Source organism: Sinohyriopsis cumingii, chromosome 16 (genome assembly GCF_028554795.1).
Source record: "Sinohyriopsis cumingii isolate HCF-2022 chromosome 16, ASM2855479v2, whole genome shotgun sequence".
NCBI lineage: Eukaryota > Metazoa > Mollusca > Bivalvia > Unionida > Unionidae > Sinohyriopsis > Sinohyriopsis cumingii.
In genome coordinates this window covers 86,371,428-86,384,557 of record NC_142976.1, presented here as the reverse complement: position 1 = coordinate 86,384,557, position 13,130 = coordinate 86,371,428, and the positions used below count along the sequence as shown (strand labels likewise).

At 37.6% G+C, this 13,130-nt stretch overlaps 1 protein-coding gene across 2 annotated transcripts in view; it reads right to left on the bottom strand.

Moving 5' to 3' along the window:
• LOC149780951 (palmitoyltransferase ZDHHC3-like) overlaps positions 1-11,409 on the bottom strand; it is a 73,604-nt gene extending 62,195 nt beyond the window's left edge. The window contains exons 1-2 of one of the 2 annotated variants that reach the window (XM_089938051.1): positions 11,302-11,409; positions 10,712-10,786 (exon numbers count right to left, since the gene is read on the bottom strand). In XM_089938051.1, coding sequence (XP_089794177.1) covers positions 10,712-10,786; positions 11,302-11,327 — 101 coding nt within the window. In that variant the 5' untranslated portion in view covers positions 11,328-11,409. The remainder of the gene's footprint in view (positions 1-10,711; positions 10,787-11,301) is intronic. The other variant, XM_089938053.1, reaches the window with a different exon arrangement.
• Positions 11,410-13,130: the final 1,721 nt, after the last annotated feature.

The following is a 13,130-nucleotide window of genomic DNA, read 5'->3' as shown; positions in this document are numbered from 1 at the left end:
AACTTACTTAATACAACTGGTGTAGTTATTAATGTAACACGTTTCCCTTGACATGACTGGAAAGATGCACATTTGAATTTCAAGCAACAAATGACTGACAGCTAGTGGTAGATCTATAGGTGTATTTTAGGGATATTTCTATTCTAAGCCTATTTCTTTTCATATGCTATATTAAACATTTAACACCATCAGCCTATGTTATATGGATCTGCAAGTCCAAGTCCTTGCCAGTTCTTTTGGTAAATAAATATGTATTCCTTGTTAAATGATACAAGGGGTAGAACTGATTCTGAATACTGCAAGTTTGAAAAAAGTTTGTTCATACCAATCTGTTCACTTCTTCCTTTACATTGTTAAATAGCACAATGATGAGTAGAACTATTTTGCTGCTTTCATTATTGCCAACCTTACTACTTTTTAACTGGTACACAAATTAAAATTTTCTAAAGAAATCACTGACATAAATCTATTTCATGGTGATAAGATCATCAATGCAAATGGCACAAGCTTAAGCTTTAACACAAATGCCACATGCCATGTGTACAAATTGGCACAAGCTAGTTTTTAACAAAAATGCTACGTGCCATGTGTACAAATTGGCACAAACTAGTTTTAACACAAATGCCACAGGCCATGTGTAGAAATTGGCACAAACTAGTTCTAACATGATCAACATGAGCCATGCATACAAAACACAAATGGCGGATGCCATGTGTACAAATTGGCATAAGCTAGTTTTAACAAAAACAGCAGATGATGTGTACAAGTTAGTTTTAACACAACTGGCAGATGCCATGTGGACTAATTGACACAAGCTTGTTTTTGCAGAGATGGCAAAAACCATGTGAACAAACTGGTATAAGGTAATTTTAACACAAATGGCAGATGCCATGTGTACAAATTTTAACACAAATGGCAGATGCCATGTGTACAAATCGCCAAAAGCTAGCATTAACACAAATAGCATTTAGCATGTACAAACTGGTGCAAGTTAGCTTTAACACAAATGGCAGATGGCATGTGTACAAATTGACACAAGCTAGTTTTAACACAATTAGCAGATGCCATGTCTACAAATTGGCAGAAGCGAGTTTCCTGCTGTTGGGTTGACACACTAGTTGCCTTCTCAACTGGTGAAAAGCAATCTTCCTATTTAAACTGCTTTGACAATCAGTAAAATAGAACATACTTATTTGGTCTTAGATTTTTTTAAAATAAAAAAACAATCACTTTGCCTTGAATAAAGGCAGTGTGAATGAGTGACTTAGATGTAGCAGGGACATGAAATCACTGGGTTTCCAAGATCAAAGAATAGTGCATTTGCCACACCATATTCAACCTGGGAAGAATTCTGTACACACAAGTCTGGGTGGGAAGAATCACATAATCCCCTCCTTTTCCTCCAAAAATCTTCAGGAAAACAATATTTCAACATATCAATCAGTTTTATCTATGAATTATGGTCCTAAATTGTATGGATGTCATATGTATTCACATAAAAGACAACAAACAACCTATGATTAGTCACTTCATGGATTAGAGCCAAAGTATATGTCTCGTGCAACAAAGCTGATATTTCATTTTTCATGGTTGTAATTTAATTGACTTTGTTTAGAAGTTCAAACTCTTCTTCAGAGACGTTGTTGTCATGTAGTGCCTATATTGCAATTGTGTTGAGATTTTATTCAGGCAACTGCTAATTTCATCGTGGCTTTTAATATTAAAAAAATTTCCAGCTACAGGAATCAGATCACAGTTATCAACACGTTTATGGATAGCGAAGCCACAATGGTTGTTGGCAATATATAAACCCCTGCCACCCCTGTGATCATAGATATAACTGTCAGTTTGCTGTCAACACCATACACATCTACCTGCAGCAAACTTTGTGCTAATAGGTAAGATGGTAGCAATTATCAAAGAAGCTAATGATTTCCATGATAATGTCAGCTTCAACAAATGTATTATTATTAACAACTAAAAGTGCCTTTCTCTCTAGCCAAAAGTTGCATGACAATTTAGCCTTGTTGCTAAATACTGTGATGTCTTAGAGTGCATCTTTGTTAAAGAATGACTTGCAGCAAGGTACTGTCTTTTCCATTAAGAATACTCCCAGTTGTGTTTATCCAATCAAGGTGGATATAAACCTTCTTTTAACATGCAGGGCAGGTGTGTATCTCATTTTTTTCTTAGAAAAAGCCCCCAAAATTGACCCTTATTTATTGTAAAGAAAATGTCAAAAAATTCAGGACTTCTTAGTAGAAGCTGAGGATTTCATGATGTTAATTCAAATTTCCAGAAACTAGCCTCCATTGTTGACAATAAAGCAAGCGATATATTCATTTACTAATTTTGATCATGATTTTCTTCATGTGTATGTATATGTGTGTGTATGTATGTATGTATGTATGTATGTGTATGTGTGTGTGTGTATGTATGTATGTATGTATGTATGTATGTATGTATGTGTGTGGTGTTCGGGGTGATCTGGGAGGGGTAATACATATGGTGGGGGTGCAATTTGTGCTCCTTTAGAAGTAGCTTGTCCACCTTTGGTTCCACAAGGCGCTCAGCTCTCACAATGTGGCTCCAAGCAGCTGTAGCATGTGCAGCGGCCACACCCCGGGCAATGGCTTTGACTGGCCAGCTAAACCAGGTTGAGGGTGGCTGACAGGCCTCAAACACTCTATGAGTTAGGAGCTTACCTATCACTGCATGCAAAGCCAGCTTCGATAGACTGGGCTGAAGAGATCAACTGAATGAACCAATGGACACAAAGGAAAATCTGCAAATGCTTTGTGCAGAGTGCAGGGCATGAAAAGGCACTTAAGATGTCATGGACATCCAATGCAACCGAAGTGGCCCCCAGCCATGACGAATCTTCGTACTACTGAGTTCCAACTACCAAGGCCGGGAGAGTGAGGCTGCCTCACTTAACTCTCCTTCCTGCACAGGTCATGTTGTGCAACTATCATTCATCCCCATCATCACACTCAACGTTCCTTACCTGCACCTACCAAAGTCCTATGGCAATGGGCAACTGGCGAAGCAATAGGTGGAGATGACCACTGGGAGTTGTAGTCAGAGACCTGCATGTAGGCAGCCCTTGGACAAGTGGTTGCTATGCTCTGTGCCCAGGGCAGCGGAACAGTTCTGCAGCATCCAGGGCAACTGAGCAGAACTTTTCAAGACAGTGCTGCATAGGGAGGTGCCTAGAATAGGTGGCCTAAAAAAACAGCCTGCCCTTCAAAATCTGGCAAGCTTGCTGCAGATGGCAAAATCATCCATATCTGTGGTCAAAACTATCAAATAAAAAAACTTTTTATTGGAGTATGGACTATCCATACTCTCATGGACAAAGAGAACGTAGCAAGACCTCACAGGAGAACAGCCCTAGTTGCTAAGGAGCTTTCACGCTACAATATTGATACTGCAGCCTTAAGTGAAACCAGGTTCACAGAGGTCAGGGTTCTCTGACTGAGTTAGCAAGCTACTACAACTTCTTCTGGAAAGGACAAGCCCAAAACAATGACAGGATCCACATAGTCAGCCTGGCTATCAAACCAGGTCTTCTGAAGCAGCTTCCGAACCTGCCTGTTGGTATCAATGAGAGGATAATGAAACTGTGACAACCAATCAGCCACAAACGCCACACAACATTCATTAGTGCCTTTGCCCCATATCCTCTTGACTCCAGTGGAAACCATCGAGCAGTTTTATGCGGACCTCAGCTCTGTACTGTGCTCAGTTCCAGCTGACTACAAGATCATACTACTGGGGCACTTCAACGCCCACATTGGATTTGATTATGGTCGATGGAAAGGTGTGCTTGGCAAGCATGGTGTCAGCAAGATGATCAACAGCAGCCTACTCCTACTCAGCAAATGTGCAGAATTTTACCTCCTCATCATAAACTCCATGTTCAGAACAAACACAAGAAAACCTGGATGTACCCCATATCTCGCCAATGGCACTTAATCGACTATGCAACAGTCCACCAGAGTGATGCCCAGGCTGTCCTCAACACCAATGCAATGTGAGGAGTGGAATGCTGGACAGACCACAGACTTGTCCAAACTACCGTAAAGTTGTACATTGCCCCACATCACCCAAGGCATCCTAAGTTTGTGCGCACAGCCTTCAACATTGTCAAACTCCAGCAGACTTAACCCAGCTCAATTTCGAGAAAAGCCTAGAAGACAAGCTGTCCACCAATGGACCTATCCATGGAAATGCCTCTAACAAATGTAACAAGCTCAGGGACATGATAAGAGAAACAGCTATGATGACTCTGGGCCCCAAGAAGCAAACTGATCATGACTGGTTCGACGAGAACAATGTTGCCATTGAAGATCTACTTGCCTGAAAGAACAAAGCATTCATGTTCTGGCAGAATGACACAAACTCCATTACGAAACAAAACACACTACAAATCCTATCAAGCTGATGCTCAAAGAGAATTCAGCAAGATGTATGACCAGTGGTGGGAAAGGAAAGCTGATGAAGTGCAACACTGTGCCTATACTAACAACTCCAAAGAATTCTACAATGCCAGCAAGTCAATCTTTGGCCCTTCAAAGTCTGGCTCTGCCCCCTTGCTTCCTGCAGATGGCAGTACACTAATAAAGGACAAGGCTGGCATTAAGGACAGACGGAAAGAACACTCTAGTCAGCTCCTAAACCTGCCCTCATCAGCCAGCCAATCTGATCTTGATCAAATACCCCAACAGCCAACAAATGACCAACTGGATGTTCCACCAGTGATAGAGGTGTTCATGATGGCCATTAAGCAAATGAACTGTGGCAGGGCACCTGGAAAGGGTGGTATCCCAGTGGAGGTGTACAAGGCTCTCAGTAAACAGACTCTGGAGGCATTCCATGATGAGCTAATCAGCATCTAGATGGAAGATATGCCAGATGACCTCCATGACACATCAGTTGTGACCCTCTATAAGAATAAAGGCACATGTACAGACTGCAGTAACTACAGTGGCATCTTCTTGCTCTCCATAGCTAGCCAAATACTTGCTCACATCAGGCTTATTGCGGCAGTATCAGAAGATAACATCCCCAAGTCTCAGTGTGATTTTCACTCAGACTACAGCACCATTAGCATGATCTTCGCAGTGAGACAAGTCCAAGAGAAGTGCCTTGAGCAGAACATGAATCTGTATGCCATCTTCATGGACCTGACAAAGGCTTTCGATACAGTCAATAGAGACACACTCTGGATAGTACTCAAGAAGCCTGGTTGTCCCCAGAAGTTGACCAACCTCATCCGGCTCCTTCCCGATGACATGACTGGAATGATTCTCTCTGACGGTGAACCCTCTGAGAAATTCCTCATATCTAAGGGTGTCAAACAGGTCTGTATACTCACAGATAAACTTTTAAAAATATTAACAGCAACTAGCCTCAAAAATTCTTCAGTCAGCAGATTATTATTTCTTTCCTACCACATGCACATAGAATCTCTGAGCCACAAGTCCTGCAAAGTGCTTAGCGTGTCTTAACACCAATATAACACCCCATTCAGTGATATGTTTCACTGTCTCTAAAAAGCTGCTATGCATGTACTTTACAGTAGTAATTTATACAGCACATGCTACACTTCTCAGTACTTCCAATCATGATGCAAGTGCAAGTATTTCTGCCTCAACACATGTTAATAGGTATATGTAGTTAGTTAGGTGCTTGGCTGTGATCGCGGGTCCCAAAAGGTTTACATATATGACAAAATTTGAATATATATAAACAATATTTGTTATGCATTCCTTTGAGCTTATATTTAATATTTATAAAGCTGACCTCAGAGATTCATAACTTAATTAAACATGATGAGAAAAACAACACATTGAAAAAGTTGCGCGTGTAACTTGGTGTCCTCTTTTTGCACATATTAAAAGTGGATAATAGGCACAAATAAGCATAATAATACAGAATATTTGATTTCACAGCATTTTTAATTGAAGCTTTCTATGAAACTTGACATAAAGAAATAACTTGACATAAAACAAACATACATAATTGGACACCATTATCTGCAGAACATACACAAGATTAACTTTTTCAAACTTAAAAATTTTGAAAACAATTTTTTTATTTAATCTGATCTGTGCTATTAGACAGTATTCAGTGGTCAGGTATACACATGTGAAAAAACAATATTATAAGTTAATTACCTACATTTCAAAAGAAAATACATTTTTTATACATATAACTTGGATACCTAATCAAAACTAAAATAGCAAATGTTCTATAGATATTCAAATAAATTAAAACAACACATCACATGTGATGTTAAAAAATCCATAACTTTGTAAAAAAAATGTAAACAGAAGTAAAATAAATGGGTGGAGAAAAAATATCTATTTATGTCAAAAGGGTTCTGCTTATGACATGAGATAACAGAGATAATGAATTTGTGTGTCTTACTTATTAGCATTTCCAAAAACAATAACCCTGAAGATATAGTCATGGCAGCATAGTACTTGCTGCATGTGGACAAATTTTGCTGCATTAAGTACATTACTAAATTCTGAGTTAAATGTAGCTCTTATAAGGCAAAAACAGTAATATTGTACACTGGTCAGGAAATACAGCACAATGTAACTGCCATTTTTACAGATTCAACCATGCTTACATAAATCTACAGTGAAAAATCCCTTCAGAAACACCAATTCTAACATTAAAATTACTACAACCAATGGTCTAATTTTACTATGTTGCTTTTGATTCAGATGAAACTTCTGCTACCTGAACAAAACTGGCGCTCCTCTGATTGTAGTTACATTTGGTACTGCATACAACAACTCTGGAACTCCATGGACATGAAGGATGTGCAAGTGCTTGTAATCAAATAGCTATATCTGTATGTTTTAATGATGTAAGGTAGTTTCGTGTGCTCCAGCCGTTATGTTTAGAAACTATTTGAGCACCACAATAAAGATCCCCACGTGAACCAATGGATTTCGCAAAAAATGTTGCAGAAACGAAATTCAGTATATTGAAATTATGACTCATACTTTAAAAAATATGAACCTTTATTACATGCTGCATCTGTGATAAAAAGGTTTTGGCATGTTTTATTATCTGTGGGCAATTTTTTCTTCCTGGTGTCTTTGTTGTAATTATACATAACAATAAACAGTATCTGGTTTGGTGGACATGAAGACTTATATGCATGACTAACATTTCTGGGTCTTAAAGTTTGCAGAATTTTAAAGGTATATTCTTCTGGGCTTTGATTACATTACCTTGTCTTTCATAAATTCATAATCAACCCACAAAAATCCTACTTGCAAGCTCGCAATTTGCGAGTGTAAAAATGTCATTGCGAGCTCAGAAAACAACAAGTAGGCTCTCATACAGCGATATTTTCACAAAAAATCATGATTTTCTATCTATTTTTAAAAAATAATTTATTTACTGACAATCAATTTGACTATTATTTTCAGTTTAGATGCAAGACGTGATTGCCAAGAACACAGAATTCGAATAACAAAAATAATGTACTTATACATCCTGAATGCATGCCATGCATGGGCGAGAGGTATGCACAGAGGCATATTCGGTGCACACATACCCACCCCTTTCGGCATATTGTCAACTGCACATCTGTACCGAAGTAACTAGGCCATATTCAGATCAGTTCAGATTCAATAGAGTCTAACGAGTCAGCAGCAAGCACTCTGTCCCACTCAGACATCACGTGGGTATCACATGCTGTGTGTTACTTTCCGCATGCTTTGTTTTTAAGCTCATTTTTTTCTATTTTGTGTTCAGCATCTTTTATTCATCCCCCATTTTGCTGTTTGGATTATAATAGTATTATTTACAGTGATATTTAATGTAGCAATTTTTAAAAAGTTCTAAATAATTGGTACTATATATTCAATGTTGACAGTTGTTGTTGTCTTCCCCCAGCCCCCACACTGTTAGTTGTTGCTGTTGTTCTAGGGTTTAATGCCATTTTTCAGCACAAGATAGGCTATGCATGGCGGCCAATATAACTGGTGGAGGAAGAAGCCTGGAAAACCCAGGGAAGAACCACCGAACCACAAGAAGCTACTGGCAGGCTTTCCCACGTACCCACGCTAGCCGAGCCTTGGACTCAAAAGCACGCAGACAGAGCCCACATTGTTGGCATTCTTTGGCTAGCGAGTTGTCATAACAAACTCCAAGTTACTCATGGCTACAATTTTCGAGGGTTATTCATAATGATGCATTTTGTTACTCTTAGCTTTTCTAAATTACACATAGCTGTTTTGAAGAAAGTGATGATGATGTAACAAAATGGCAGGATAAAAATAGCCCAAATATTTGAATTATTTTGCACTCATCAATGGATCCAAAATTATATTTGCTGATTGTGCATGCTGCAGATATTTGAATTATTAATGCATTTACAAATCAACATTTGGCTGCTCTAAGATAAACTTTTATCATAATTTTTTCACTCTAAAGTCAGTCAGTAGCAGAGGCACCCATGCTCTTAGCCTACCTCTAGTCCTACCATGCAAGACATAGCACATGTTGTTTTTGTTTTAATGCTATGTCTTACCATCCAAATAACGGTCTTGTATAGTGTATTCCGATGTAGTTGAGATCGGAATGAGTAATCAAAGTTTTAGGAACATCTCACACAATTGGCAGCCTATATCGACACTCTTCCGCTAATTTATGTGTAATTAATATACTTATTATATGCTCATTTTTTACCCCGTTAACTTTACATTGTCAGAATCATTCAGTACTACCCGATATTGAACCTGCGTGACAATACACATATAGCATTCACATGCATAAAGGAACTACTTTCTACTGTAAACAAACAATGGATGCTGATGCCAGCACTTTTGATTTTTAAACAAATCATGTACACTTGCGACACTCGCGTAAGAGGCCCTTTACATTGTGGTTGTTTAAATTTGTTTCTGAATGAACTAAAACAGACATTTCGTGGACTGCCACATACCAGCTGCTTTGGCACATTCCACATTGATACAATGTTTTGGATCTAGCCTAGCTACAGTATACAACAAACGCAACAAAACAATTCCTTACAAATAACGTACAAGTGACAAGTCCTATACTGTCTTCTTTAGCTGGTGATAAGAATGGCAAAAACAAATATATACTTACAGTTTTACATCCTGATTTTCCTCAAAATGTACTTTCTTAGTTCTGCAAATCCGAATTACATGAGCCATGTCATAGGTTCTCAATCTTGATTACACATTTCAAAATTGTATTGTTAATTTCGATAAGTGCAATTACATCCTCCTTACTGCACTCAAAATGAAATAAGCATTAAATTCCATAGCGTCTTTTTGATAATTGCAATTGAAAGACTTCATATTTTCCCCACATTATGATTTCAAACATTCAATGACAGAAACAGAAACACATCTGCAGATGTCAACACGCTTCTCCCTAGCTTCTTCAATCCCATGTATTTCATGTGGAACTGCACATACAAATCCAGTCCATAATCACGAACTTTCGTAGAATAAAAAAAATTACCAAAATCTATTCATTCCAGATCAAATGGAAAAGTTGTTGCAATGCACATTCATTTACAATATAACTCCAAATTTCAATTTTATCCAGACATGCCATTTTCTTTCGAAAGTTACGTCGAGCGCACGACTAAGTTCAAATTTATCTGGGTGGAGTTATGTGCACAGTAATAATGTTGTTGTTGCGTAATGATGAATATGCGCTTGCGTACTTAGTTTGGAATACGGCATACATTCATTTACGTTGTATTTTGTAGTGTATTTTGTTTATATAATTAAGCCTTAAGTAGAATAAAAAAATGAGCATATAATAAAAAGGTTACTGCATTTGTATGGGAAAATATGAACTCGTTTTGTCAGAAGGATATGCTGCACTCCCAAGGTTGTGCAGTATTCCATCCAAAAAACTTGTTCATATTTTCCCATACAAATGCAGTAACCTATAATTACTGTGCTGTCTTTATCCTGGAGGAATGAAAATATGATACTAACAAACAGACGCATTTTCACATTCCACTGACATATATTTAAATTTGTTGCAATGTGGAAGTAGTCGAGGTATGCCAAAGTAAGTTCAAATAGGTACATGTTGGGGATATGTTTTTTGATTAAAACGAACCATTGCTTACAGTTCCAATAGGCATAATATATTTTTATTCGTTTCGATAAAGAATAATATTTCAACTTAACCTGATTTTGGCATTCCTGGCTTTCATCACTTTCCAGCCAAATGAAATGGAGGCCAACGAAACTGGAAAACAGGTCCATTTCATTTGTGAGAATTTGAATTTATTAGAGGAAAGACATCAGAGTAAGTAAAGTCTGACTAAGACATTATGACTTTGTAGAAAAGCGTCATAATTTAAGTTGTCACTTGTGTGAAATATTCCTGAAAATTTGACTTTTGTAACAATATTAGTTGACATCAAAACACGCTACACAGCTTCGCTAGTTAGGCTGTAAGACCATGACGCCCATAACATAAATATCGGCATCAAGGTCTTACATGTAGGACTAAGCCTACCTCCAAATGAAAATTGTAACAAATCAAATACTATCATTAATATAAACATTCTTTTAATTAGCAGCTGCAGCATATACATTTATAGATTAGGTTGGCGAGAGTGGTGGGCTGGCCTTGATGGCTCTAGAGAGGCTACCAAAGAGATAAACATATTCTTTAAACATACCTACAGTTTTTGTATTGCTGCTGGATGACAAGATGGGACTTTCTAAATGTGGAGGCCTGCATGTTTTTGGCTGTCCTAAAAGTGGAAAATAGTAAATGAAGGATCGGCGTGACCTGATAGCTTGGTCTCTTTGCCTAACCTTTACTTTAAACAGGTATTATAACATGCACCAGAATCAATCAGTCACCTCTATTATGTCATGTGGCATATATCAGTAAGCTTTGCTGGTATTTAGGGTTTACCTAGTTTCCATAAATCATCTTAGGCCAGATTATAAGAACTTGTTTCGACTCCGTATCGTAATTATAGACAGGACCGTACAAGCCAGCAACTAACGTAGAACTGGACTGGAGTATTAAGCAAGGGTGATGTGACTCAGTAATGTATATGTCCTTATTTTTCATATCACAGGAAGAAAGAGTTATAACACATCTGTATTAAAAGAAAAAACTGGCAGTTCGCGAAAGCATAGCGACTTATCGAAATATGGGAGATATTGGAATGCCCCCCTGTACGTGCTCAAATAAATCAGAAGAACGCAAATAATTTAAATAATATTCATAGTTTTTCAAGATCATGCAGAAATGTACTTGTTATAGCTATCGCTATCCTCCATTTTCCCTAAACCAAAAACACGCTGAATAAAAGTGAGATCTTCAGAGTTATGTTGTAAACAGTTCTCCTGCCTGAAGTGCCTTCCTGTGTACGCATAAAATGATGATATAATCGTCACCAAGGTCAATACTAAGATACGACCGTGACGAGACTGAGATATTGAAACACTTCGGTATTAAACACATACGGGATTATCAGATGTGTTACTCCTGATTTTTGCTCCAACATTTAACAGAAAACAAACGTTTTGTTTTGGGAGCATATACACTTTACAAAATACAAATTTATATTTTTCAAAATGTTCTTTCAAACTTGAAAAATACTGCAATATAGAATACAGGGTGAGAATATGTGAAATTCATAAAAGTGTAACTATTTTTCTGCAAGTAATGGCTTTTAATGAGCTAAGCCTTTGTTAAAGAGATTAGTGGATGAAACTATGCCATCAACCCATACCGAATTATGTAACAGGTCTACATAAACTAAACATACATACAGATAGATAGTTAGATAGATAGATAGATCATATGGCGAATAACAATCCTTTCAAGTGCACTGGATCCAGAAAAGGATCATGTGTGTCAGGGATTGTTAAGATAAATGCAATAAGCTGAGAACGAACAGTGCGAAACTAGTATCTAGTTAGCCTGATCTCATTCAACTCTTTAATGAGTCTTATGCGCATTTGGTTATAGCGCCCCGTATTAAGGAATTCTTAGATTTGTGTGATTACTTGTGTGATTATTGGAATTCGGCGCAATGGAAATATCCTTAGCTCGAAATAATTAGCCAATTACTAGGAGCAAACGTCACGGAGTGAAGTGTTAGTAAGTTTCCATGATACCATGGTTCACTATAGTCTGACTCTACATCCCCGTTTGTTTGTACCCCCCTACCGTTTTCAAAAACGAGAACGTTTAAATTTAGTGTGATAAAAACTCTACAGAACTATAGCAATTGAATCACTAATTTATAATTTCTAACTGACTGTGTCCAGAATGACACTAATGCTGGCATCCCTTGCACCATTTCATGCCTAATGGACTTTCCATAATAACACGGAGTCATATTGCGTACACTATACGCTAGTTTATTTCCATCAGACAACATAATGATGTAGTTTATCCTGTTCGGCAACTGCCGGATAATTCCGTAAATTACATAACGTTGAGAGTTTGGAATTATATCTCTTTGCATATATGAACATAGAAATTAAACCGCTTGTTAAATCCACATGAAAAGCAAATTTGTAGTTGTCATTATTTTCCTTTGCTTGATTCGACATTGTAAATATCGGAAGCAGACGACTTAAATATGTACATCTGTAGTCGTGAAACACCCCTTTGGTGAAAATGGACTTGTCTAGAAACTGGAAATGGATCCGAGTATGTCCGTCTATTATACTGAAAACTTCTATTAAGCACGAAAAGCGCAAAAGGTGACGGTGTTAGGGCCACTCTACTCACAGTCAGGTTAGAAACTATAAATCAATGAATGAATTGACTAAGTTCCTTTCACTTTTTATCACATTAAAGTTTCCATTATTTAAATCGGGAGGGGGGTACAAACAAACGGGTTTGTATTGTTAGATTATAGTAGTGATTTCAGGCCAAAACCGAAGGTAAGATAGTCCATATTAAAATCTATTGGTGTACATTGGTGGTGTGACTTTTCTTTTTTTGTTTTTTTTCTTTGTTTTTTTTTTCTTCTTGGCATCCGTCCATCTACGGGAGACGATGGCGTAGCTCCGAAGTAAGCTTTTGTTTATTCTTCTTTCTAGCTCTCTTTTCAGCTTGTTTTATTT